General features: G+C 35.7%; 1 protein-coding gene across 3 annotated transcripts in view; it reads left to right on the top strand.

Moving 5' to 3' along the window:
• The window catches only part of Washc3 (WASH complex subunit 3), a 39,506-nt gene that overhangs the window by 3,410 nt on the left and 10,756 nt on the right, over window positions 1–25,340 (top strand). The window contains exons 3-6 of one of the 3 annotated variants that reach the window (XM_069991383.1): window positions 3,922–3,987; window positions 5,816–5,923; window positions 10,766–10,873; window positions 24,874–24,938. In XM_069991383.1, the coding sequence (XP_069847484.1) occupies window positions 3,922–3,987; window positions 5,816–5,923; window positions 10,766–10,873; window positions 24,874–24,938 (347 nt within the window). Of the gene's footprint in view, window positions 1–3,921; window positions 3,988–5,815; window positions 5,924–10,762; window positions 10,874–24,873; window positions 24,939–25,340 lie in introns of all 3 variants that reach the window. The other 2 variants (XM_069991375.1, XM_069991392.1) reach the window with 2 other exon arrangements.

Raw genomic sequence — 25,340 nt, 5'->3', positions numbered from 1 at the left:
TATGTGATTGCAGGAAAACCTGAGCAGGCACTTAATCTTACAGGGAGTTTTCCTGCCAAAGATATCTGTAAAACAAGAGATTATTAAGAGATTTTTTTTTCCCACATGGATTTATAACACACTTAGAATACAAGATTTTAAATCATTCTTTTTGTAGTCTATTTTTTTTTGTCTTTTGTGTGTATAGTTCAGTCATGGGTTTGAACTCTGGGCCTGGGTGCTGTCCCTGAGCTCTTCAGCTCAAGGTAAGAACTCTGCCACTTGAGCCACAGTGTCACTTCCAGTTATCTGGTGGTTAATTGGAGATAAGAGTCTCACAGACTTTCCTGCCCAGGCTGGCTTTGAACCGTGATCCTCAGATCTCAGCCTCCTGAGTAGTGAGGATTATAGGCATGAGCCACCAGCCACCAGCTTTTGTCTTTTTCTAAAAGCTTTAAGTACAGGCTGAGAATTCCCATAGTATTGAAGAACATTTGGAGTAGTTATCTTCCCTATTCTATTTCTAAGCCCACCTTTGGGCTTCACTTTCACACAAATGATGTTTTGTATACAAACTAAATTTTGCTACATCTAGGTGCCTGTCATATGAGCTTAAGAAAACCCTTTCTTTTTCTAGCGGTTAGACAGACAGACAGACAGACAGACAGACAGACAGACAGACAGACAGACAGACAGACAGACAGACAGACAGACAGACAGCTAGCTAGATACAATACGTTGGGATATATTAAGAGATCTATTAAGGTACTGTTTCTCTTTTAGAGAAGTAGACATGTAAACTGGATACTTTTATATTCACAAACGTTATGTTGTTACTATCTGTAAAGTGTAACTTTTGCGACACCTGGTTTTTGAGATTCTTAGATGTTAAATATGTTCTCAGAAAATATGCAATGTTTTCTCGGGGAAAAAAAAAATCCACCAGCCGGGTGCTGGTGGCTCACACATGTAATCTTAGCTACTCAGGAGGCTAAGATCTGAGGATCATGGTTCAAAGCTAGCCTGGGAGGAAAAGTTCCTGAGACTCTTATCTCCAATAAAACACCAGAAAACTGGATGTGGCACTATAGCTCAAGTGGTAGAGCTCTAGGCTTGAGCTGAAGGACAGTGCCCAGGCCCAGAGTTCAAGCCCCACAACTGAAAAAAAAAAATCCACCAAATGATGCTGAGTAGGTTAAAAAATTATTTTCCAACTGGGCTCAAACTGAAATCTTACCAATCTCTTCTTCAAAGTAACTATGATTACTTCAAAGTAACTATGGCTTTTTTCTTTTTGCTTATGTGGTGCTGAAGAATCGAACCCAGGGCCTCAGGCATGCAAGGCAAACGCTCTACCACTGAGCCACCTTCCCAGCCCTAACAGTTTTTAATACAACTTTAAAAAGTAACTTCAGATAACTGGCATCTAAGAAAATTTACCACAACCAGAAGAAAGCCATTCTCAGTGGATATATCATAGACAGTAGCATCTTAGGACACAGTAGTCATTTATTAACTAGAAAACAAATTCTGTCTGTGTAATCCTCATGAATTTACTATCATGTTTTAGCAGTATAAAATGCCCTTAAAAGTAGTTTTCTGATAAAGCCAGGCACTGGTGGCTCACGCCTGTAAATCTAGCATCTCAGGAGGCTAAGATCTAAGAATCGTAGTTTGAAGCCAGCTTAGGAATTGCTCAGGTAGCACATTCCATGAGACTCTTATTTCCAAGTAACCACCAAAAGGCTGGAAGTAGAGCTGTGGCACAAGCGATAGACAACTAGATGAGCAAAACAGCTCAGGGATAGCTCCTAGACCTTAAGTTAAAGCCCCAGAACCAGCAGAAAAAAAAAGTCATTTCTAATAAAATACTGACTGTAGTCAATGTCAAGTTACTTGCTTGGCTGAGACTCTTGTTTTTCTTTATTATGAGCATAGTAATTTCTATTTCAAAATTTTAGTATGAAGTTTAGTGATATATTTCCTATGTAGCATACTATATATAAATATTTAAATGTTTACAATGATGCACACACCAATCCTGGGGTTGAAGTCAGGGCCTGGGTGTTGTTCCTGAGCTTTTGTGCTCAAGGCTAGAACTCTACCACTTGAATCACAGCTCTGCTTCAGGCTTTTTTGTTCGTTCATTGGAGATAAGAGTCTCATGGACTTTCTTCCCTGAGCTGGTTTTGAACTGTGATCCTCAGATCTCAACCTCCTAAGTAGCTAGAATTACATATGTGAGCTACCTGTGCCTGGCATGTGATTTTTCTTGAGTACATATTTATGTAGTACATAAAACTTAAGTTTTGATTTTGTTTTTTTCCTTTTGTATATTCACTTTACTCATGCTAGTACGTTCATGTTTTATAAGCTGGAAATTGTCATTCGTTCTACAATTAAAATGTTACAATTTTTTCCCTCTGAATTAAAAGATTGATTAAATTTGCCAAAGTTGATTTTTACAAATACTCCCTAAATTATTTGTGTGTGTGTATTATTTGTGTGTTGTCCTTAAGCTTTTGTGCTCATAGCTAGTATTCTACCACCTGAGCCACAGCTCCACTTCCAGCTTTTTTGGTTTTTAATTGGAGATAAGAGTTTCACAGACTTTCCTGCCCAAGCTGGCTTTGAATCTCCATTCTCAGATCTCAGCCTCTTGAGTAGTGAGGATTACAGGTAGGAGCCACTAACACATAGCTAACCCCTACTTTGTTTTGTTTTTTGTTTTGTCAGTTGTGGGGCTTGAACTCTGGGCCTGGGCACAGTCCCTCAGCTCTTCAACTCAAGGCTAGAGCTCTCTTACTTGAGCCACAGTGTCACTTCCAGTTTTCTGGTGGTATACTGGAGATGAATATCACAGACTTTCCTCCCCTGTCTGGCTTTGATCCTCGGATCTCAGCCTCCTCCTGAATAGCTAGGATTACAGGTGTGAGCCACCAACACCTGGCTCTAACCCCTAAATTAGTAAGAGGGATTCACCCATGACACATTTTATAACATGTTTATGTTTACACAAAAGCCTTAATGTGAATAAATCCTAGAAACTATTATAACCTGCATTCAGAAGGCTGAGAAAGATTGCCTTGGCTACATGGCAAGGTCTTGTCTTAAAAAGCAACACCAAAGCAAACCAATTGAACAAACAAAATACCCTAAGATTCTGTGTTTTATTTCTAGCTTATAGAAATGCAATGTGTTAGAGCACCTGCATAGCAAACAAAAGGCCCTGAATTCAAACCCTAGTGCTTACAAAAATGGGAGGTGGAGGGAGCGATGTTATTCCAGGTTTTCTTTGAGTAATCTTTATTCTTATTTTCCATAAAGAATTCATCAGCAAGTAACTATTAAGCTCCTATTAAGTTTCAGGTACTGGTTTTTATTTTGTTTTGTTATTATTATTTTTGTTTTGTTTTGTTAGTCGTGGAGCTTGAACTCTGGGCTTGGGTGCTGTCCTTGCACTCTTCAGCTCAAGGCAAGCACTCTACCACTTGAGCCACAGCGCCACTTCTGGATTTCTAGTGTTTATTGGAGATAAGAGTCTCACAGACTTTCCTGCCCAGGCTGGCTTTGAACCGAGTTCCTCAGATCTCAGCCTCTTGAGTAGCTAGGATTATAGGCATGAGCTACTGGCCCCTGGCTCAGAGTACAGCAGTAAACAAAAGACTTTGGCCTGAGTTGAGTTTATTTTTGGATTGTTTATTAGTCTAGTAATTAATTTCTTAAAGTTGAGATGTAACTTTTTGATAGTGAATATTATCTTATACAATTATAAGAATAATAGAAAGCCTGAATTCCCATTTCTACCTATATAAATAAGACAGGATCATATTGGAAAGTGACAAATACTTAAGCCATTGTTTTCATTATTTGCAAATCTGTCCCATGTTCTTTTTAACAGGTATAACAGTTTAGGCTATGTCTCTAATTTTTCTTTTCTAGAAACTTTCAGACCTTTCTCTTCGGATCCAACAAATTGAAACAACACTCAATATTTTAGATGCAAAGGTTTGTATTTCTGAATATATAGAAAAATTTTTCTGTGCTCACATGGTCTTTTTTATTCATATTTAATTTTAATTACATTTGGGAAGGAATTCAATTTAACTCTTGCATCTATGAAGTAGGATAATATACTTTTAAAAATCTTTGTTATTTTGCAAGGAAATAGTATCCACTTTAAACCATTCATTGAGTCTTCTCAAATATATATGTAAATTAAGATTTCTTTCATTGTACTAGTCAAAAGCATTATATGAACAGCATGTTAACAAACTGAGCTGGATTATAGTTTAATTCATTTGATAGAAAATTCAAAATGATGGCTATCATGTAATGACGCTAATAATTACATAAAACTGCACATATCTCTAGAGCAAAATTTACATATTATCAGAGGTTTTTCCATTTGTAAATATCTAAAATGCTAAGGAAGAATACCAATATGTTACAAATTGCCAAGAATTAACTGAGAAAAATAGAAGGTTTTTTTTATCTTTGTAATTTGAAAGCCAAAAGATTTTGATTAATATCAGTGACATATTTGATTTTAACTTGATTTAATTTTTTTCACTGCATATGCAATTTTTTTCTTCATAAAGTAAGAGAATCGTATTTTGGTGCCTTTATCCTTTATTCTCCTCAAATAATAACTATTGATTGAATATTTATGAGAAGGAAAAATGATATTAATACTTTTATAATATTTCTACTTGCTACATCTTCTATGGACTTTAGTTTAGAAATTTAAAATATCTGACATGGGACATGTTCAATACACATTTGCCACTATTTGGGTGCTAGCTACTGTGCTACTTGCTGCCATTAGTCAAAAGTTCTCAATGAGCATTGCTGTTTAAGTCCTGCCATTGTTTTTTTCATTATTGTGACTATGTCTTATTTTAATGTTTGGGGAGTTATCATGGAGTTAGATTTCAAGGGCACAAGTTAAGACAGCTAACCTTTCTTACTTTCATGGCCACAGAGTTAATTCCCAGACAGCCTACATTCTGAAAGTTATATATCATTGATTTGCCTAGATCTTGCATATCTAACCTAAAATTCTTAACTATTCCAGGTTGAAATGCTGACAGTATGCCATTTATTGTGTATGACAAACAATATATTTTAGTTATATTGAGTGGTAATGTTTATAGGAAAATGATTTTTAATATTGTATATTAAACTACATAGAAGAATTTTGTCATATCCCTAATATAAAACATGCTACAGAGTGCTTATTTGCTAGCCTTTTTAATAAAAATATTACAGAACAACTTGGAAAGGTCAATTTTCTTATTCCCATTACAGATGAGAAAAATGGTCACACAGCTTGGGAGTTGTAGTGTAGTAGTGCTGGCTCCTCCTTGAGCTCAAGTAGTCTGCTCCGAAGCCCAAACTCAGTCCTTACACTGAATTGTCTATATTGAAAAAATACTAATTAAAAAAAAAAAAAAAGAATGGTCAAGTTAAGTTTCCAAGAAACTGTTCAAAGTATTTTTTGTGAATGTCATTCACTTTTAAAATGGAAATTAAAGATCAGATTCAGTTCACTATGAAGTTTGTTTAGGCTTAAAACAACACAAATGTTAAAAGCACATTTTAAAAAATATTTGTGCACCTATGAGGGGAGGGAGGAGTCCGGGAGGTGGGGAGGGAAGGTATGGTAGGGGAAAAACAAAGGAGGATGTAACAATGCTCCATAGGAAATGTACTCATTCCCTTGCTCATGTAACTAACCCCTCTGTACAGTATCTTTACAATAAAATATATATACAAAAAATATTTGTGCACCTAGAATTATTTTCATATTGTAATACCAATTTTCATTTCTCAGTTGTCCTCTATCCCAGGCTTAGATGACGTCACATTTGAAGTATCTCCTGTAAGCATCCCTAATGTCACAAATGAATTACATTATGGAACTGCCTCAGAGCAATCACAGGTAAGTAGTTCAGTTCCAAGAAGCATGAACAGATAGATATTCTCTGTTGAACCTAATAGATGTATACTTTGGTCTTGGATGGAAGAAGCTAAACAAAAATGGTAAAATGATACAATCTTAAGATATAAAAGGAAGTTTGAGAAAAAATTGTTTCAATTATTTTGAAGGGCTGTCAAAATGATTATATTTTATTTGGGTGTAAAAAGCAGTCTAAACATGACTAGGAAAAGCTTTAATATTCGAGTTCACTATGAAATTTTTCTGCTGGTAGCAGGGCTTAAACTCAGGGCCTTACACTCCCACTATTGTCTACACATAGTCTCTATCACTTGAGACACAGCTCCAGTCTAGCTTTTTTGCTGCTTAATTGGAGATAGAGTCATGCAGACTTTTCTGCCCAAGCTGGCTTTGAACTTCAGTTCTCATATCTCAGCCTCCTGAATAAAGAATATAGGTGTGAGCCACTGACACCTGGCACATTATGAAATTTTGTTCTAATTTCTTATATATACTTTTTAACATGTCTTATTATAAATTTTGTGAACATAAACAGAAATTGAGTAATAGAATAAATACTCCAATGCACATTACCTAGATTCATAAGTTAAGATTTTGTCATAATTGCTAAATCTTTTTTATTCCTAAGTAATCTTTATACAAATAACATATCTAAAAAGAAACTTAAAGGCATAATTTAAGCATTAAAAAGATAGACTGTATTTATGTGATTATTCTTTACTTAAAACATTGTTTAATTTAGGATTCCAGAATTTTTTAAAAAAGAAGTGTAAAAGTAGAACAAAGAAATTTTAGTGAAGAGATGATTTTATTTGCAAAGACAAGCAGATCTAAGGAAAAATCATCAAAGGGAATATTCTAGAAGTAGTAAGAGCTGAGAATTGATCACTCTTAGTAAAGATAACAAGAGAAGGTAGTGCTGAATTAAAATAGCCACTTGAACCAGAGATAGTGACTCAAACAAGTAATCCCAGCTACTCAGGATGAGATCTGGAAAATGGTGGTTTAAGGCCAGCCTGAACAAGTCAGCCCGGCATTATCTCAACAAATGAACTGTATATGGTGGTTCACACGTATGATCCTATCTACACGGGCATTGTAGGCAGGAGAATCATGGACCTGCCCAGCCCTGAACAAAAGTACAACATTACATATGAAAATAACTAAGGAAAAAGAGCAAGGTGCATAGCTGAAGGGGTAGAGTGCCTACCCAGCAAGAATTTGAGCTCCACTCCCCCCCTCCTGCAATTAAAACAAAATGCACTTGACAGAAATTATAGCATTATGAATAAAAATGCAACCCTAGCCAATAAAGTCTGTCAGGAAGGGAGATAGAATACCTTTTTTGTTGCTTGCCCAAATGAATCCTAAGCATTATGACCTTTTGCTCTTGCATAATTCCTTGAGCATCTCTGAGAAGTTTTTATATTTTCTTACATAAAGTTTTTCTTACATAAATGGGTTTATATTGTTTTATCATGTACAATATAATGAACAGCAATCCTCTGGTTTCATTTAATCTCTTGTTACTCAGAATGTGTCTCATGGACTAGCTGTCTGGACCTCACTTTGTTTGGTAGAAATGAAGAATCTCAGGCCCTACTCTGTAACTGCCAAAACACAATCTTTTTAACAAAATCCATAGTGAGTGCAAGTTCACTATGTAAGCATTACTGATCTTAGCAAAACATTGCTAAGATCAACATTCAGTTGATTCACTGAATCTTCATCCTACTATTTGGTCCTTTATATTTGGCCCTATGTCTTAATATTCTTTCATGTTTCTGTATAAATTTAATTTTTTACTGCTTCTTATTTTTGAAAAATTCCTTCATGTTTGAGACCAGATATTTCAATGAAGTAATAAGATTTGAAATAAAATTGATTACTTTTATATTGGCCTACCAAAGCAATATTAGTCAAGTAGATCTCCTGTATAATTGAATTCTTCATTTCTACCAAGAAGTACTTTTCACAGCATGTTTTTTAGGTAATAATGATGTTGATAATGATGTTAGCAATAAAGTATGCTTACTGTGTGCTAGGGTATACACACCTCTAAGTGCTTTTCTTAAATTAACTCATCCTCATAACAGCTCTGATTTAAATATCGTCAGCCCTCCTTACTGATGGGCTCTGTATCTGTGAGATACAACCAATTGCAAATTGAAAGTATTTAGAAAAACAATTGCTTCTGTACAGAATATACAGTATCTTTTCTTGTCATTCCCTAAACAGTACTATTCACACAGCAGTTCCACTGTATTAGGGATTATAAGTAATTTAGAGATGATTGAAAGTACACCGGAGGGTGTGTGTATGCTAAATTCAAACACTACACTAGTTTTTAGAAGGCACTTGAATATTTGCAGATTTCAATATCCTATGGCGTACTGAAGCCAACACCCCCCCCCCCCCCGAGACAGAAGGAAAACTACAATATTATCAATCCTACATTACACAGAGGTTTAAGTAACTTACTGGGAAGGTCAAATAATAATGTAAGCACTAGAATTTTAACTAACAAGGTCTGGTGCCACCTCACTGCACTATCTCCTATTCCTGTATTCAATCCATTGGGCATATTCGTGCAAGGCCATGAGAGAAACCATATATTTGGATATGGTATGTGTTGGGGAATCAATTTGTTGATCACTTAACAAATATTAGAAATCAGTAAATTCTATTATGATGCACATTGCAATATAAATTGAATGTGGAAGAGGAGTTTCAGATGTTGTGAAAGAATTTATTTTTACAAGGCTCTCTAAAACTTGGACTGCCTGATTTCTACAATAGGCATCTGTAAAGAATATTAAGAAAATGTTTTAAGTCTGATCAGAGGTTATTCTTTGGCAGATGCAGTTGTTATATGTTTATATACATTTTTCAATGAACCTAACTTTGAATATTGGTTTTTCCAGTTGGTATTATGAATGCAATGTATCATATGTATTTTAGGACTTTTATGCAGCTGTGTAGGTCCTGGCCTATTTAAGGTCCCAACACTTGATTGCCAGTAATCATATCTGAACTTCTTGTTTGGCAAATTCAGAATCACCTACTAAATGTCTGACAATTTTTAAGTTGTACATTAATTAACTTAAAGTATTTTTGAAGTTCTGTTGGTCCTTACATTTAAAACATTGTGGTAGCTTTGTGTTAGCCTAATAAAATGATTTTAGCATGTTAATATTGAAATCAACTTCTCAATTCTTCATTGTTATTAATTGGTACATATTATGTAAAATATTTTGAAATGTGTTTAAATATGCTTTACACAGAATTTTCATTGAGCTTACAGTCAACACAATGATCACATAAAGGATAATTATGCATTTTCAAAAATCCATTATCATCCACTTATGGTGTACATGAGTCAAAAATCCATTCTATATTGATTTTTCTTTTACTTTAGTTTCATGTCTTAGGTCTTATCATTCACAATAGAATATCCAATTACATAGATTGAGATAAATTAGAATGAAATGAGGGACAGTTGAGAGATAGGATAGAGAATTTAATAGGTTATTCAAGTAGCAAAGGTTTAAGACGTTACATAATTAAGGCTTCTGAGGCCTTGGTTATTAGGCAACAATTAATAGCTGTGAGATTATAACTGTTAGATGGGGATATAGTTCTCATTTGGCCCTTAGTGCTTTTGTATGAGTTTGTTATCCATACAGTTTTTTAAAATACACTTGGATTTTGTTTTCATTTTTTTTAACTTAATTGCAGTGTTTTAGACTTTCATAGTAAAATGTTACAAAATAATGCATGTATATACTCCCATATTCTCTCATTTTTTAACATTGAAAAATAGTATAGAAGAAAACTTTTAAAGGACTTTTATGTTATTGCTTCTAAGTTTTTTTAAAGATTTAGTTCATATATGAATTATCTGAGGGAAAAACCTTTATGTAAATAATATAAACACATTTATATTCTAAATCCTATGAAGATTTAAAGATATTAATTTATCTATGCTTTTAGCATAGACATGGACAGAAAGCTGTTTTCATTTGTTAAATAAATTTCCCTTAACACTTCAATGGAGATACAGAGTGAAATTCCCAAAAGTAAACTTATTCTACTTGAATAGAAAAATTAAGTACTCTGTACAGATAGTTTTGTCTCAAAGTGAGGACAGGATTCTACTGTGCTTCAGCTAACATAGGGTCATTCTAAGTGAGGATATACATTTCACAAAGGCATTCCTCACTACTTGTCATTTAAAGTAGCATTTAGTATTTAAACTCATTATTTGGTGGACAGTGTTACTATAACCAATAGCTTAATCAGTACCTAAAATGTAGGAAACCAAGTGGTTTTGTCTGAGAAGCTGAGTTCCGCTCCCTCACACAAATTGCTACACACTTAGAAAAAAGAGATTAAATGAGATCAGTAGGAGAAATGGAATATACTTAATCAATTCATTCCCATGAAAGCCCAGCAGTTGACATAACATTTTACTAGCTTTATTAAAAGTTTTATTGACATACTATATCTACCTATAATTCATGTTTAGTATCAGCACCCTAGGACAAATAAAGCAATATTAAAAATTGTAGTGCTACAAATTCATTTTAAGAAACAATACATTGTTGCTATAGTATAACTTCCACTGAAGTCATATTTTAAGTCTTTGCAGATATTAGAAAGCAGTATCCCATCATTAACTTCTTGTTATTTAAATTTAGTGATATAGCTTTTTCTGATATTTATTGCCTTCTAACTATAAAAAAACAACATCCCTTTTAAGTAACATGATGGACCCTTTTTGTGAATTATCTAAAGATTTACATGAAATACTCTCTACAGCAGAACAATACACAAGACTCTGGACCACAGGAAAGTGAAGTATCATCAGAAAATATCTTAACTGTAGCCAAGGATCCAAGATATGCCAGATATCTCAAAATGGTTCAAGTGGTAAGCCAATTTGGTCTGTCTTCTCTTGTCTAGCAGCCGCATCTTAACCCTGGAGGTTTCATTGTTATTTTTTCCAATCTGAGAAAACTGCTAAACCGAGTGACAAAGCTTTCTAGTCTTTTATTCTTTCCTCTTTTAGTGAACACCTTGATAAAAGGTCAAGTCTGTCTTGTTAAAATTGATTAGACTTCTAAATGACAGTTTTATAGATTTGCATACTTTTCTTTTTTGCGTTATGCCATGTTATTACTGAAAATCTTGAGTGTATCAGAAAGAAAGGAAAGTGGATGATTTAAATTTGGTAAATCATATGACTAGCTTAATTCCAGTATATCAGGACAAATAATGTTTAAAATATAAAAAACATAATTTAGTCTGATGTTCATCTATCAATAATTTGGTTATTAATAGAAAATGAAAACTCTTGATCATATAAGGTAATGCTTTTAATATCATTTCGGAATTCATAGTTTTTCCAAAGAAGCTATAACATGGGTGTCATACTAAAAAATACACAGAAGTCAGTAGTAGTAGAAGTTAATTTCTTTTCTGCTGTAGAAAGCCCTACAGCCCTACAGCCCTTCTTGCTGTTGAAAGAGCTAGCTAAAGATCATTCTCATGTTAATCAAAATATTGATGCTTTTGTAAATATTTCATTATTAGGCAACAGAAGTACTAAAAACAAAAGAGCAGATTTGTTTTGCTGTCCATGGTATTGTTGTAAAAATAGTTTAAACACTATTTTTCTCCCTGACAATAAGAAGGAGTCATGTGGCCAATTTAGAAGCTGCAATCAATGTTGAAAACTGAGGGGAGGGGTGAAGCAAACTTGAAATACTCTGCAGTATACAAATTGGTTTCGAAATTCTTCTTTGCAGTCAACACCTGGGATATAGGTTTCAAAAACATAGACTCTGTAATGAAAACATACAAAATTCACAAATAAAAATAAAGATTTAGCCGGGCACCAGTGGCTCACACCTGTAATACTATCTGCTCAGGAGGCTGAGATCTAAGGATCACTGTTCAAAGCCAGCCCAGGCAGGAAAGTTCATGATACTCTTCTCTCCAATCAACTACTCAGAAAAAGCCAGAAGTGGTGATGTGGCTCAAGTGGTAGAGCACTAGCCTAGAGAACACAGAGAGGCTCAGGGACAGAGCCTATGCCCTGAGTTCAAGCCCCAGGACACCAGCCCCTCCCCCAAAAAAATTTAGGTTAAATTTGCATAGTGAATACATTAAAAAATAATAGAACTCATGGGCTGAGAAGGTGGCTCAGTGGTAGAGCGCTTGTCTTGCATGCCTGAGGCCCTGGGTTCGATCCCTCAGCACCACATAAGCAGAAAAAAAAAAGCCAGAAGTGGTGCTATTGCTCAAGTGGTAGGTAGCCTGCTAGCCTTGAGCTGAATTGCTGAGGGACACCACCTAGGCCCAGAGGTCAGGCCCCATGACTGGACCCCCCCCCCAAAAAAAAATAGAACTGAGGAAGCTCTAAGATTGAAAGACAGACTGTTAACTATGTGACTCTTTCAAACAAGACCTCACAATGGCTTACAAGCTTACAAGCTTTTTATTTTATTTTCATCTGCCCTGAACACTAAAAAATGGGAAATAAGAAAATTTATTTGATTATATCTGTAAGAATGCCATAAAGTCTTTCATGTGACTGTATCTTTAAAAAAACGCTTAGCCCAACTCTATTGCCTCACTCTTGTAATCCTAGCTATTCAGGAGACTGAACTCCAAGGATTACAGTTCAAAGCCAGCAAGTGCAGAAAAGTTTGTAAGACTCCCATCTTTAGTTAACCAGCAAAAATCCAGGATAGAGGTCAGGTTCAAGTGGTAGAGGGCCAAATGGGCCCTCTACCAGAAAAAGCTGAGAGCTCAAGGTACTAAGTTCAATTCTTGGCACAAGCACAAAAACTAATAGCCACACACTTGACACTCAACTCTATAATCTGTCATTTTCTTTTGTCCCCAAGTTCAACCTTACTTCCCTCAGACATTTTCTTTTTGTAGTCAGAATTTCCTGTTTTTATTTCCTTGGTTTCATTAAACCTTTAGTACAGGTAATTCCAATGTGCTAAGCATTTCCAGGGTTCTGGATGTGCTGTTTTTTTGTGGTAGCTCCCTCTTAAGACACATGGACACAGCCTTCTGTGCTGAGCTAGCTCATCAATCATTGGTCTATCTGCTTTTAATTTTCAAGCATTGTGGCTCTTATATGGTGCTTAGTCATTAAAGTTGGAGGTTGTGTCCTATTTCTAATGGTTTGGGGTGATTTTTAAGAAGAAAGTGGGGAGCAATATCTTTACACTGCCATCCTAAAACTGGAAGTTCATCCAAGTTAAATTTAATTTTATTGTTTTTAGTTTATTTTGCCAACCTGTATCCCAGAATCTTATTACCCAACTTTTATTTTCTCTACTGATCCTTGTCCTGAATTCCATTCTTCAATCAGATAAAACCACAAATTCCTTCTCATCTAAGTTTCATGCTTTGCCACGTCTGAATCTAGATTCTCCTCCTCTTGATTACTACAAGTCCTGATTTTACTCATCTTAACATGTTTCAATGAGAACTCTTAGTAAATCATTCCAGATTTTAAACCCACCCACTCCTAAAGCTATACGTAATACCTTTTTTTTTCATTAACCTGTCCAGCCTTTTCTTCTGAATTCATTATGGAATTTATCACTTCATACCTTTTTTGACAAATATTTGAAATATTATATCTCTACAATCAAGAAAGAACCAAGAAAAAAATATTATCTTGGTTAATTTTTTATATTCACTTTAATCCCATGCCCCATATAGGCACTCAACCAGTATTTTTCCATATACTGTGAGACCCTGCCTATTAGTTCTCCATTCCAGTTTTATACTACTTGGAAATGTATACTTGTCCTCCTGTTTCTTCAAGATTGATTTAAAATGTTTATAGAGCCAAACCAAGAGTAGACCAAATAGAGATCTTCTGTAAGAAATGATATAATTGTACTGATTGTTATCATTTGAATTATAATTATTAAATATATTATAATTATTAAATTTATTATAAATAAATTATAATTATTAAATATATTGTAATTATTATATAATTATTAAACCACATTAAATATACTTTTCCCCACTTCTTAAATATGGCATGACTGACTGTCAGAATTGGAACTGGAGGTACAGTGACAATGCTACTGCTTTAGAAGATATTTCCCAGAAGTTGAAGTCATTAGGGACCCTTAATAAGCCATACTATTGACATACTCATTTTTATCACTGATAGAATAATCTAGGTAGGTCTGTATGTCTGTACTCTAGGTCTTATTTTCTGTGTTCTCTCTTCAGTTCATCCTGATGAAGTGGTTCAATTCCTTTGTGAGAAAATCAGAGTTGAGTAGGATACAAATACAAAGACAAACAAATTTGACTGCTGGCCCAAAGAAGAGCCTAACTCCAGCTAATTTTAGTTTGTACCTTCATGTACCTTCACTACTTATCAGTACTAAAAAGAATTTCCCTTTCCACAAAAGATTTCATTAAAATACCCAGTTTTCTCAACTTTAAAAGATGACCAAGGTTTCCCTGTCACTTTATTATTGAAAACTTAGTTTTAGTTATTATTGCAGAGAAAGACTGGTATCAGCATAGTTCATTCAATAAACTCTACCTTGCCTGTACATATGATTGTGAATAGTTTAACATTTATTGTAAGTTATTGAAGCTGAATTTCAGAATCCTACATGTTAGCGGTTTGTTAGGAGATGCTTGTATTAGGATTTTAAAAAATAGCCCAGTCTCAAAAATAAATCAAGATAAACTGTCACATATCAATAATATAAAAATCTATTACTAAAAAAAGAAAAAACAATCCACAGTATCTATGCCCTCAGGCCACAAAGCTCTCACCTCCTAAGCTCAATACTGATTTGTTTTAAAGTACCGTTATATGTTTTAAAAACATGAGTTCTCCATGAGTAAATTCTTGTCATTCCATCTATACTGAGCCTAATTTTTTTCTAAATTATAGTATCTTCTTTAATATGTCATTAACCCCTTAGCAATCTTATAACCTTTTCTTATACTGCCTTCCTGAATTGTTTAGATAAGACAAAGAGAAGAAGAGCATTTCTCAAGCTTTATGGGCATTTTCTCCGATCTAAAAAGCTTGAAATTGCACCACCCATGTAGTGACCTTAAGACAAGAAGACACAGCAAGTCCTATAACATTACAAAACTGTGTTTTGTTTTAATTTTCAGGATTCTTCTGGATATTATGTGCTGGGCTCTTTCTCTAGGATGCCATGAAAACTGCTTCCTCCTCCCAGGTCCTCACTGTCCCTTTTTACAGTTTTATACCTGTCCTGCCTCACAGGTCATCTGCTGTCAATCTGGTTTAGAGCCTAATCATTTAAATTGTTGAATTAATATAAATACCTTTGAACAGATAAACGACACAATCTCACTAGTCTCACAAATCCACATTCACAAATCAAGAAACACACCTTTGCCTTCTGAATTCCATGCCTTTCCTTTTAGATCTAGGTTACTACCTTTATAAGATATAAGAGTGATAACAGTTCCAACAAGTGGTGGTTTCTCTGCTTCAGGGTACACCTGGTTCTTGACCCTTTGCTTGTGGAGTGCAGCTTAGGGTAACTTCCCAGCTTTGTCATATAAACCTTCTATGACCATGCTCAGGTTATGTCACCTCTCAAGGCCTTAGTTTATTCATGTATCTAAAGTAAAATCCCAAGTTCCTTCTAGATTTGTGATTCACTAATTGATCATCAAATTTGGATCTTATTAATGGAAGTTAATAAGATTAACCTGGCTGGCATTTTCTGATTTTTTTTCTTTTTAAGCAAGGTTTACACAGAATTTTCAATGAGGAATCCTGTCGTGTTCCAAACATGGTGGATAATTGATTCTGATTTAATGGCTGTTGTCATAATAGTACAGCACAAACCTTTACTAAGTTACATATTGCTTTTATAACGTAACTGGAATTGTGCTCATAGATCACTTTTCCAACAATCTCCCCTTATTACTGGCAGAGTTTGGTGAATACTTTGCCAGTAATAAATTGTACATTGGGAAAATCCTACTTCTACATTAAGAAGCTAATGCCTTGTATTTTTTGAAACCATGTTTGCCAAAATAGACTCTTCAGACACTTAGTTTTTTTTTAACTCTTATTTTTCTTGGCTTGCTTAAACAAGAATTGAACAATCTCTGGTTCTGGTGGTTCTGATGCATCTGTTGCCAGCCATGGAAGCTGGCCTGGGAAAATGTGACTTCCATAACCTAATGGCAAATGGGCTCCAAATGATTCTTAAATGTGTTCAAGAAGCTATTCGCAGTCAGGTACTGGTGGCTCACGCCTGTAATCCTAGTTACTCAGGAGGCTGAGATGTGAGGATCATGGTTTGAAGCCAGCTCAGACAGGAAACTCCGCGAGACTCTCATCTCCAATAAATTACTCAAAAAGCCAATGTGGTGGTAGGCTCAGGCCCAGACCCAGAGTTCAAGCCCCAGGACCAGGGAAAAAAAATAAGAAGAAAAAGAAGCAGAAGCTGAAGCTGGTGAAGTTTATCAAGCATGAATTAGAATGTCCTTTCCATAGCACAAGGTATAGTCATGAAACCTTGTTTTGGCTATGACTACATTGTAGCTTTCCATAGTTTAGTGTAGGTTCCTTATAACTTGACCAGTGTAATCAAAAGGAGAAGTTACTGGTTAGTGTATAACCACAGCTATTTTGTGAAAAAAATTCACTGGTGTAGATTTAGTTTAATAACTGTGTTACTTTCTCAAACTTTATGTGAATATGGTAACATTAACATGTGGTTCATTACTCTTATGCTACCAAAACTTTACTAATCATTATCAATGTCAGTGCTTTTAGAATACATGAAGACTTAGGAGATGATTGACACTTTTTAAAATGCTTTAGCTTCACAGTGTTCATTGAAGGTAAAAGCTGCACGCTCAATAATGACATGTTATCTTTTCCATCCACTGAATCATCTATTTGACTACAGGCAGATAAAAGGCACAACACTTTGCAGAATGATATACTATATGAGTAGTAACTGTAAGTTGGGATAAATAAAACTCACATGACCTCTTTCCTCTACATTCTGTCTTATATTAAATGTAATATCAAAGCTTGCTCCTAAGCAGGAAATCTTTAACAATTAGCTACCTAAAGTATTATCTATGCTTTGCCACAATCTGAGTACTCAGAGGACTTATCTATAAATGGGTAACTTTTGTTGTATTTTTTTTTGACACGGAATCTAAAAAATTACTCATTCTCTGACAAAGTCAATGAAAGCCAAATGTGAAGGCTTATGCCAGTTATTATAGATTATTATTTTTCAACCATTGTGACTGCCTTTTGAGCCCTTTGACTATTGTCTTAAAAGTGAGGGTGCTCAGAACAAGCTGTAGTATGCACAGATTTTTGTGCTAAGAAGCATTGCTGCTGGTCATAGTGGCACATACCTGTAATCTCATCCCTCAAGAGCAGAGGTAGGAGCTCAAGCCAGAGGCTAACCTGGGCAATATAGCAAGGTCCTGTTTGAATTTTTTAAAGAAAGTATTATTTAAAAATTGTATTGGCTGGGTGCAGGTGGCTCACGCCCATAATACTACCTACTCAAGAGACTGAGATCTGAGGATCGTGGTTCAAAACCAGCCTGGGTAGGAAAGTCTGTGAAACTCTTTATCTCCAATAAACCACCAGGAAACTAGAAATGGCATTGTGACTAAAGTGGCAGAGTGCTAGCATTGAGCTGAAGAGCTGAGGGATCCTGCCTGGGCCCAGAGTTCAAGCCCCGTGACCAACAACAACAACAAAAAATTGTGTTGTCATTTTATGTATTTGTTTATTCTTTAAAAATCTTTTTCTTATTGATGTTTGTCATCAGTAAGCAGTAATACTACTAAGTTCAGTTTTCATCCCTGGCTTTTCCTGATGTGTGATAAAGGTAGGAGATGGCAGGAAGTGTGCCTGCCCCGTGGGCGCAGGTACTACCAGCTGTAGAGTCGACAGCATCTGTTTGTTGGTACTATATGTGCCTCCCTTTGACTCACCATCTGTTCTTTCCCACTAATTCCACTATTCCTATTTTAGTACTAATATCACCTCTTTTTCATGGTAGCTATCCTTCAGTGGTGTTCAGTTGTCAAAGTGTTAATTTTGAGAATAATTTGTTTCAGGGACTAATTGTTTACCGTGACATTTTCTTTCCTATGGTATCTAGAAAATATATTTTGAGCTACACTCCTTAGAAGGTTTGGAATTCTCAGTCATATTTGAATAATAGTCACATGTCAGCACCCTGGTGAACTTCCAGAGATGTTGTCACACTTGGGGATAGATACTTGGCTACTATATACTTGAGTGTTTTGTTTTTAAATATTGCATCAGATAATTTAAAATTAATTTCTCTCTTTTTTAAAACATTTTTTATTGTGAAAATACAGAGGGGTTACAATTACATGGGCAAGATAATGAGCACATTTCTTATCAAGCATTGTAGCCTCCCCTTCCCATCCCTTCCCATTCTCCCCCGCCCTCCCCACCGAATCCTCCTCCGCCTTCCCCCACCACCAAAATTGTAAAATTCGTTTTTCGACATAACGACTTGTACATCTCATTGTTACAATGGGTCCACCTGTATCCCTGTTTTAATGATTTGTTTTTTCCCTTCCCCTCCACAAACTATATGAACATCATATACAGTGAAAGCAGGGTTTATACCGTGGGGGAGGGACAAACAAAGCAACAAAGAAATAATCTTATAAATATGTTAGAAACAATCGCATGAAAAATCTCTCTCTCTTTTTTTTTGTCAGTTGTGGGGCTTGAACTCTAGGCCTGGGCGCTGTCCCTGAGCAATTCAGCTCAAGGCTCATGCTCTACCACTTCCAGTTTTCTGGTGGTTTATTGGAGATTGGAGTCTCACAGATGTTCCTGCCCGGGCTGGCTTTAAACTTTGATCCTCAGATCTCAGCCTCCTGAGTAGCTAGGATTACAGGTGTGAGCCACCGGTGCCTGGCTAAAATTAATTTTAATTACAATTACTTTAACAGAAATGGATCATAAGATAGTTGAAAATACAAAAATCTTAAAATAATTGGTAAGTCAATGAGTTTGTGATGTTAAATTTGACATCAGTTATTGTTAAGTATAAAACTTTTAAGAAACAACAAAAAATGTATTTTTCCACATGACATTGTTGTATGATTGGTATTTTAATTAAAATAATATATAAAGTGCATAGACTGGTTTATTTAAAATAGTCCTTTCAAACAAGAATGTTTAATTTTCAATTTCACCTTATTTTGATAAGTGCTAATCATATTTACTTCATTTACCTGAAAATTTCTGTAACACCATACCTGTCCATACACCTCTTCAAAGAAAGACAGGGGAGAACTTTTAGAGGATTTATTTTTAATAGTGGGGAAGGTGGCTCAATGGTAGAGTGCTTACTTTGCATGCATGAGGCCCTGGGTTCAATTCCTCAGTACTACCTAAGCAAAAACAAAGCCAGAAGTGGTGCTGTGGCTCAAGTGATAGAGCACTGGCCTTGAGCTGAAGAGGTGAGGAACAGCACCCAGGCCCAGAATTCAGGCCCTACAACCAACAAGAGAGAGAGAGAGAGAGAGAGAGAGAGAGAGAGAGAGAGAGAGAGAGAGAGAGAGAGAATTTCCTTCAAATGACATGTAAAATGATGACCAACAAAGCATTAGCAGGAAAATAAAGTTAACTTTTACTTTTCTATCATTTATCCCAGCCTAGCACTTTGGAAGTGTGGACAAAAGGACAGCTAGCTTCTAGAAAAGGAAAAAGCACATGCTTTTTTGTGTCATGATTTTTTTCAGTAAACAATTATCTATTATATGTAATCTTCCATCACCAAATATTTATTCTACATATAGTGCCCTTCTGAAGTGTTTTATAAAAGTACAGTATATTTTTAATAGCATGATTGAAAATCAGAAGACAAAGATATGATTGAGTCGATTTCACTTAAATCTAAAAAAGAAAAAAAATAACCTACTTCTAATTCCTACATATTCTCTCTCCGTGCAATTAAGAAAAGAGGCAGGTTGTATTCCAGGATGTAACTAATCTAAAACTTTAGGAAACTTTAGGAAAATTTCAACATGATTTATAAAGAGATTTAGTAGCTTGGTTCTTATTAATATAGTAACACACACACACACACACACACACATATACATATATGTATATGTATGTATGTATTGGCAGGTCTGTACACCTCCAGACAGTTTTTGTGATATAAGAAACTAGTATTTAACCATTAGTGCTGCCATCATAATTTCATTAGTGTGTCTTTACACACTTTCTCCAGTGACGCAAATACAGACATGATTTTTTGGAACATCAGACTTATGGCTGCTTTTTCTCTTCTTCATTACTTATGTTGGACAAAATGCCATTATCACTTGCCAAAAAAAATCCCACAGTTCAGTAGACTTCAGTTTTGAGGTCTCTCATGTCCTTCTTAGACCACCAGTAGCTTTGTCTCTTGGCGATTAGAAATTGGAGACTTCTTTTCCATGTTCAACAAACCAGAGACTGTTACTTGATGTCTAAGGAGGAATATAACAAAACAACACATTTTTGAAGCAACATCACTGGAAATGTAACAGCAAATCCCTTTAGAAGACATCCTTTACAACACGGACAAATTAATCTTTTTTTTTTGTCAATCAAGCTTTATGAGATTTGTATTAAGGTGTGATACTAAGTCTGATGGGTTAAAATATTAGAAGTTGTACCTTTGTCCATATATAGAAATGACTAAAAAGCTCACTGGATTTTTGAGATACATACACTTCTGCTGTAACCAGCTATATAGTTAAAAACAGAATCATAGGTTACCAATCAGATTTCTATTATTATTTTATTGTAACTAGTTCTGTGAAACAAGTTACAGTGGAGAGTTTTTCTGATTCCACCAGAGTCCCTGTTCTTCATTTCTACTTTTCTATCCATCTCCTCCCCTCTGCCCCATACACACTTTCTTGCTGTGTTTCTTGATGTTTTTGGTTTTTTTTTTAATTTAATTTTATTTTATTTGTGAACATACTGTACAGAGGAGTTACAATTACATGGGCAGGATAATGCGTACATTTCTTACCAAGCATTGCAGCCTCCTCCTTTGTTTACCCTTCACATCCCTTCCCAGCCTCCCCCCTCCCCCCTGTTTTTGGGTTTTGTAATTTATTTGTTTAACTTTTCACATGATGTCCTCTGGGTTATGCTAATGTATGATAAATAAATCACATAGGCAAGTTTGTAGAAAGACCATGTACCATCAAACCATAGTAAATTGAAGCTGAGATGTTTGCTTTTTTATATATATAGATAAGAACTATGACATCAACTCTACTCTTTTCCCCTTTTGTCCTTAGCATTTCTGTGCTGGAGTATTTGTTTAATTAATTGTTTCAAATTCCTAACTTTCCCTCTGGTATCCTTAATAGTTGAATAACATTTAATTATTAAGTTAAACTCCTGTCATTTAAGTAGTTGGCTTACTTCTCTATTATTAAAAGTTAATTTTGTTATTAAGTACATTTTATTTTAAAATCTATTTTGCTTAAATTTTAGTTCTAACTATTTAAAACATAGTTTTTTAAAAAAAATTTTTTTTTTTTTTGGTCTGGTTGTGGGGCCTGAACTCTGGGCCTGGGCGCTGTCCCTCAGCTCTTCAGCTCAAGGCTAGTGCTCTACCACTTGAGCCATAGCGCCACTTCCGGCTTTTTTCTTTTTGCTTATGTGGTGCTGAGGAATTGAACTAGGGCCTCAGGCATGCAAGGCAAGCGCTCTACCACTGAGCCAACTTCCCAGCCCTCAAATTTTTTTATTGTTATTAAGTGGTTACATAATTTCCCAAATTTCACAGTATTGTGGGATAATGATGCTTCTTTAAAGTCACAAACACATTCTAACTTTCATGGAGCAAATTGTCTATAACATTTATGAGTTTTATGAGCTTTGCAATAGAGTTATTTCTTCCATATTGGGTGATATGTTGTTTTTTGTTTGTTTGTTTTGCATAGCATCAGCTGTTCCCTCTTTCCCACTCGTTTCCTCTCTCCCATCGCTGCCATTGGTTTCTTAGTTCATTTTGGTCAATGTTCAGTACAGCTGATGGGTCCCGCTGTTGTATGTTTTTCTCTGATTCCCTCTAGTTCTGTGTCGTCCTCCTGGTTTCCCTCCAGTGTACACATATACACCATACATGTGATCAACAGCATGGGGTTATTTAGTAGTGATTCGACCAGATGAGTGGAAGTCCTTTGTTTCTTAAGTCCTGTTAATTTTGTCGTATCACCTAACATTTTGGATTTAGCATCCACTTATCAGGGAGACCATGTGCCATTTGTCTCTTTGCTCTTGGCTTACCTTGCTCAACATGATTTCTTCTAGCTCCATCCATTTCCCTGCAAATAAAACATAGTATAGTTTTAATCACTTACTCTAATCCAAATATAAGTCTGTTGATTTTGGATTGGCCTTGATTTTTAAAAATGATTTGTCTTTAAACTTTAAGTTATACCAAAGGCCCAGAGTTTTATCTTCTACCTCCTATATCTTTTTTTTGGGGGGGGAGAGGGGGTCCGGTCGTGGGGCCTGAACTCTGGGCCTGGGTGCTGTCCCTCAGCTCTTCAGCTCAAGGCTAGCGCTCTACCACTTGAGCCACAGCACCACTTCCGGCTTTTTTCTTTTTGCTTATGTGGTGCTGAGGAATGGAACCCAGGGCCTCAGGCATGCAAGGCAAGCGCTCTACCACTGAGCCAACTTCCCAGCCCCTACCTTCTATATCTTCTAATACAATAATTCACATTTCAGTGATTTATAAAAGTTGCCTTGTGGGGCAACAGCTGTTTCTGGGGTATCGTTTTAGGGAGAATTTTATGTGGCTGCTATTTATATTCATCCATGTAACATTTCAAATACATTTAAATATTAAGTATTTTTTTTTACCTGAACTTTCCTGATTCATACTATCAAATACAGCAGTCATGAAGGTAATATAAGCGCTGCCTTGTTTTCACTGCATCGTCTGAGTGACCTATAAATTTGAGAGAAACATGCTGCTTCTCAACTAACCTGGCAAGCTATAAGAGGGCCTATAGACCTTATCTCATCCACAGCTAAAATAAATGATTATGAATCTTCCTATAATTGTCTTTTCTGGAAAAACATTTTTTGTTTTGGTCAGTCATGGGGCTTGAACTCTGGGCCTGGGCACTGTCCCTTAGCTTTCAGCTCAAGGCAAGCACTTTACCACTTGAGCCACAGCACCACTTCTGGTTTTCTGGTGGTTAATTGGAGATAAAAGCCACCAGCGCCCAGCAAATAACAATTTTTTGAAGTAATGTTTTCTGAGCCAGGAGTCAGTGGCCCATGCCTGTAATCCTAGCTACTCAAGAGGCTGAGATTTGAGGATCATGGTTTGAAGCCAGCCAGGCAAGAAAGTCTGTGAGATTCTTAAATAAATGTATATATTACATATTGTATGTTTTATATATGCATATATATACATATATTTATAAAATCTCCAAGTAGCTATACAAACGAGTTGGCATTCATCAAAGCAGTTCTGTACCCCAGGTTCCAAATTGAATACCACAGCTGACTAGTGATATAGGAGAAAAAGGTGTTTTATAACAATAGAGAAGAGGTTATTTGTTCCTCTGTGGGTCTTGCTTGGCTTCCTCCTTCTGCAGCCTCAGCCCTGAAAGCTGTAAAAGGGTACATGCGTCTTTTTCATGGCCAAAATAAGTGATTATGATTCTTCATGTAAATGTGGTTTTTGAGCAACTTTTTTGTTTGTTTGTTTTGGTTAGTCGTGGCGCCTGAACTCTGGGCCTGGGCACTGTCCCTCAGCTCTTCAGCTCAAGGCTAGCTCTCTACCACTTGAGCCACAGCACCACTTCTGGCTTTTTCTGCTTATGTGGTGCTGAGGAATCGAACCCAGCACCTCATGCATGCAAGGCAAGCACTCTACCCTTGAGCCACCTTCCCAGCCCCTTGAACAGCTTTTTAAAATTATAAAGCACTTATTTTTGGAAATAAAATTTTCTCAACCAAAAGATAAAGAGATTTTCTGTGATGAAGAGATGTGAGTGCAAGGGTCCCATCCAATAACCAAACCCTCAAACTGAACACAGTGTTTTCTCATCCTTGGAGATGATGTGAGAAGAGGGAGTTAGCAGAGGTTTGATTGTGTCATCTCTCCCTAGAGATTTACTAAGTGAGCTTTCATAGGGTTTATTTATTCACCAAATCAGTTTCCTTCTCAAATTAGTATTTCTTTTTTTTTCCGAATTAGTATTTCTGATGTACCTTTTTCTTACTGGTTTGATATTCTTAACCTGGATGCTGCAACTCACATATTCTAAATGTTAGTATTGTTCTATTATTGTCATTGCTCGCATTGTACAGGTATTGGAAAGATGTATGATGTAGTATTCAAGGGTCTTTGAATTCTATGTCTAAGATATCCAAATTGAATTGGACCATTTATTTATTAAAAGAACATTAACATGGATATACATTGTTTTATTTTTTAAAAAAAAAACCTTTGAAATCTTGTTTGAAAAGATTCTTATTTCTACTTCAGCTAAACTTTTAATCATTTGAGTTTTCAATGTATTCTTTTAGTGAATGGACATGAATGTAATCCCTGCTTTTTATACAGCAGAATTAGTAGTGAATAAACTCTAGTAGTCCAGTTTAACCTAATATGGTATTAGATAGTACTGATTTTACTCAAGCACTATAAAATGTATGCCTGATTAGGTGATTCAAGTGTTTTTTCACATGCTAATGTAAAAGCAAATTAAAATCTGTATTCGGTAATAAAGCATCTTATTTCAGATGTATGTGGCAACAGTGAAGAAGGCACTTTTAATGACTGAGTTACTACTTTATGTCTTTTGCTTAGGGTGTTCCAGTGATGGCAATAAGAAACAAAATGATATCAGAAGGACTAGATCCAGATCTTCTTGAGTAAGTAACTCTCACATAATCATACTACACACACACACACACACACACACACACACACACACACACACACACACACACACACACACACACACACACACACACACACACACACACACACACACACACACACACACACACACACGGTATTCTGTCTTAAGGATGTAAAATATGGCATGCTTCTCTGCTGAATATCCAATCCCTCTACCTGCTTCTGTTTATTTGTTACCCTCTGGCCAGCCTAAGCCTACTTTCAGTATAATTCAGCCAGCAGTATTCTCATTAGCAACTTGAATAGCATCTTTAATTGCCCTCGTCCTTATTACCTCTGTGTCAGTCACTATCATCCTCTCACTTCTAATATCCCTTCATACTCATTGCTGTTATTCCTGGCTCTCACCATTT

Source organism: Dipodomys merriami, unplaced genomic scaffold (assembly GCF_024711535.1).
Source record: "Dipodomys merriami isolate MVZ:Mamm:240054 unplaced genomic scaffold, mDipMer1.0.p SCAF_10, whole genome shotgun sequence".
Taxonomy (NCBI): domain Eukaryota; kingdom Metazoa; phylum Chordata; class Mammalia; order Rodentia; family Heteromyidae; genus Dipodomys; species Dipodomys merriami.
This window is presented reverse-complemented; position numbering and strand designations above follow the sequence as displayed.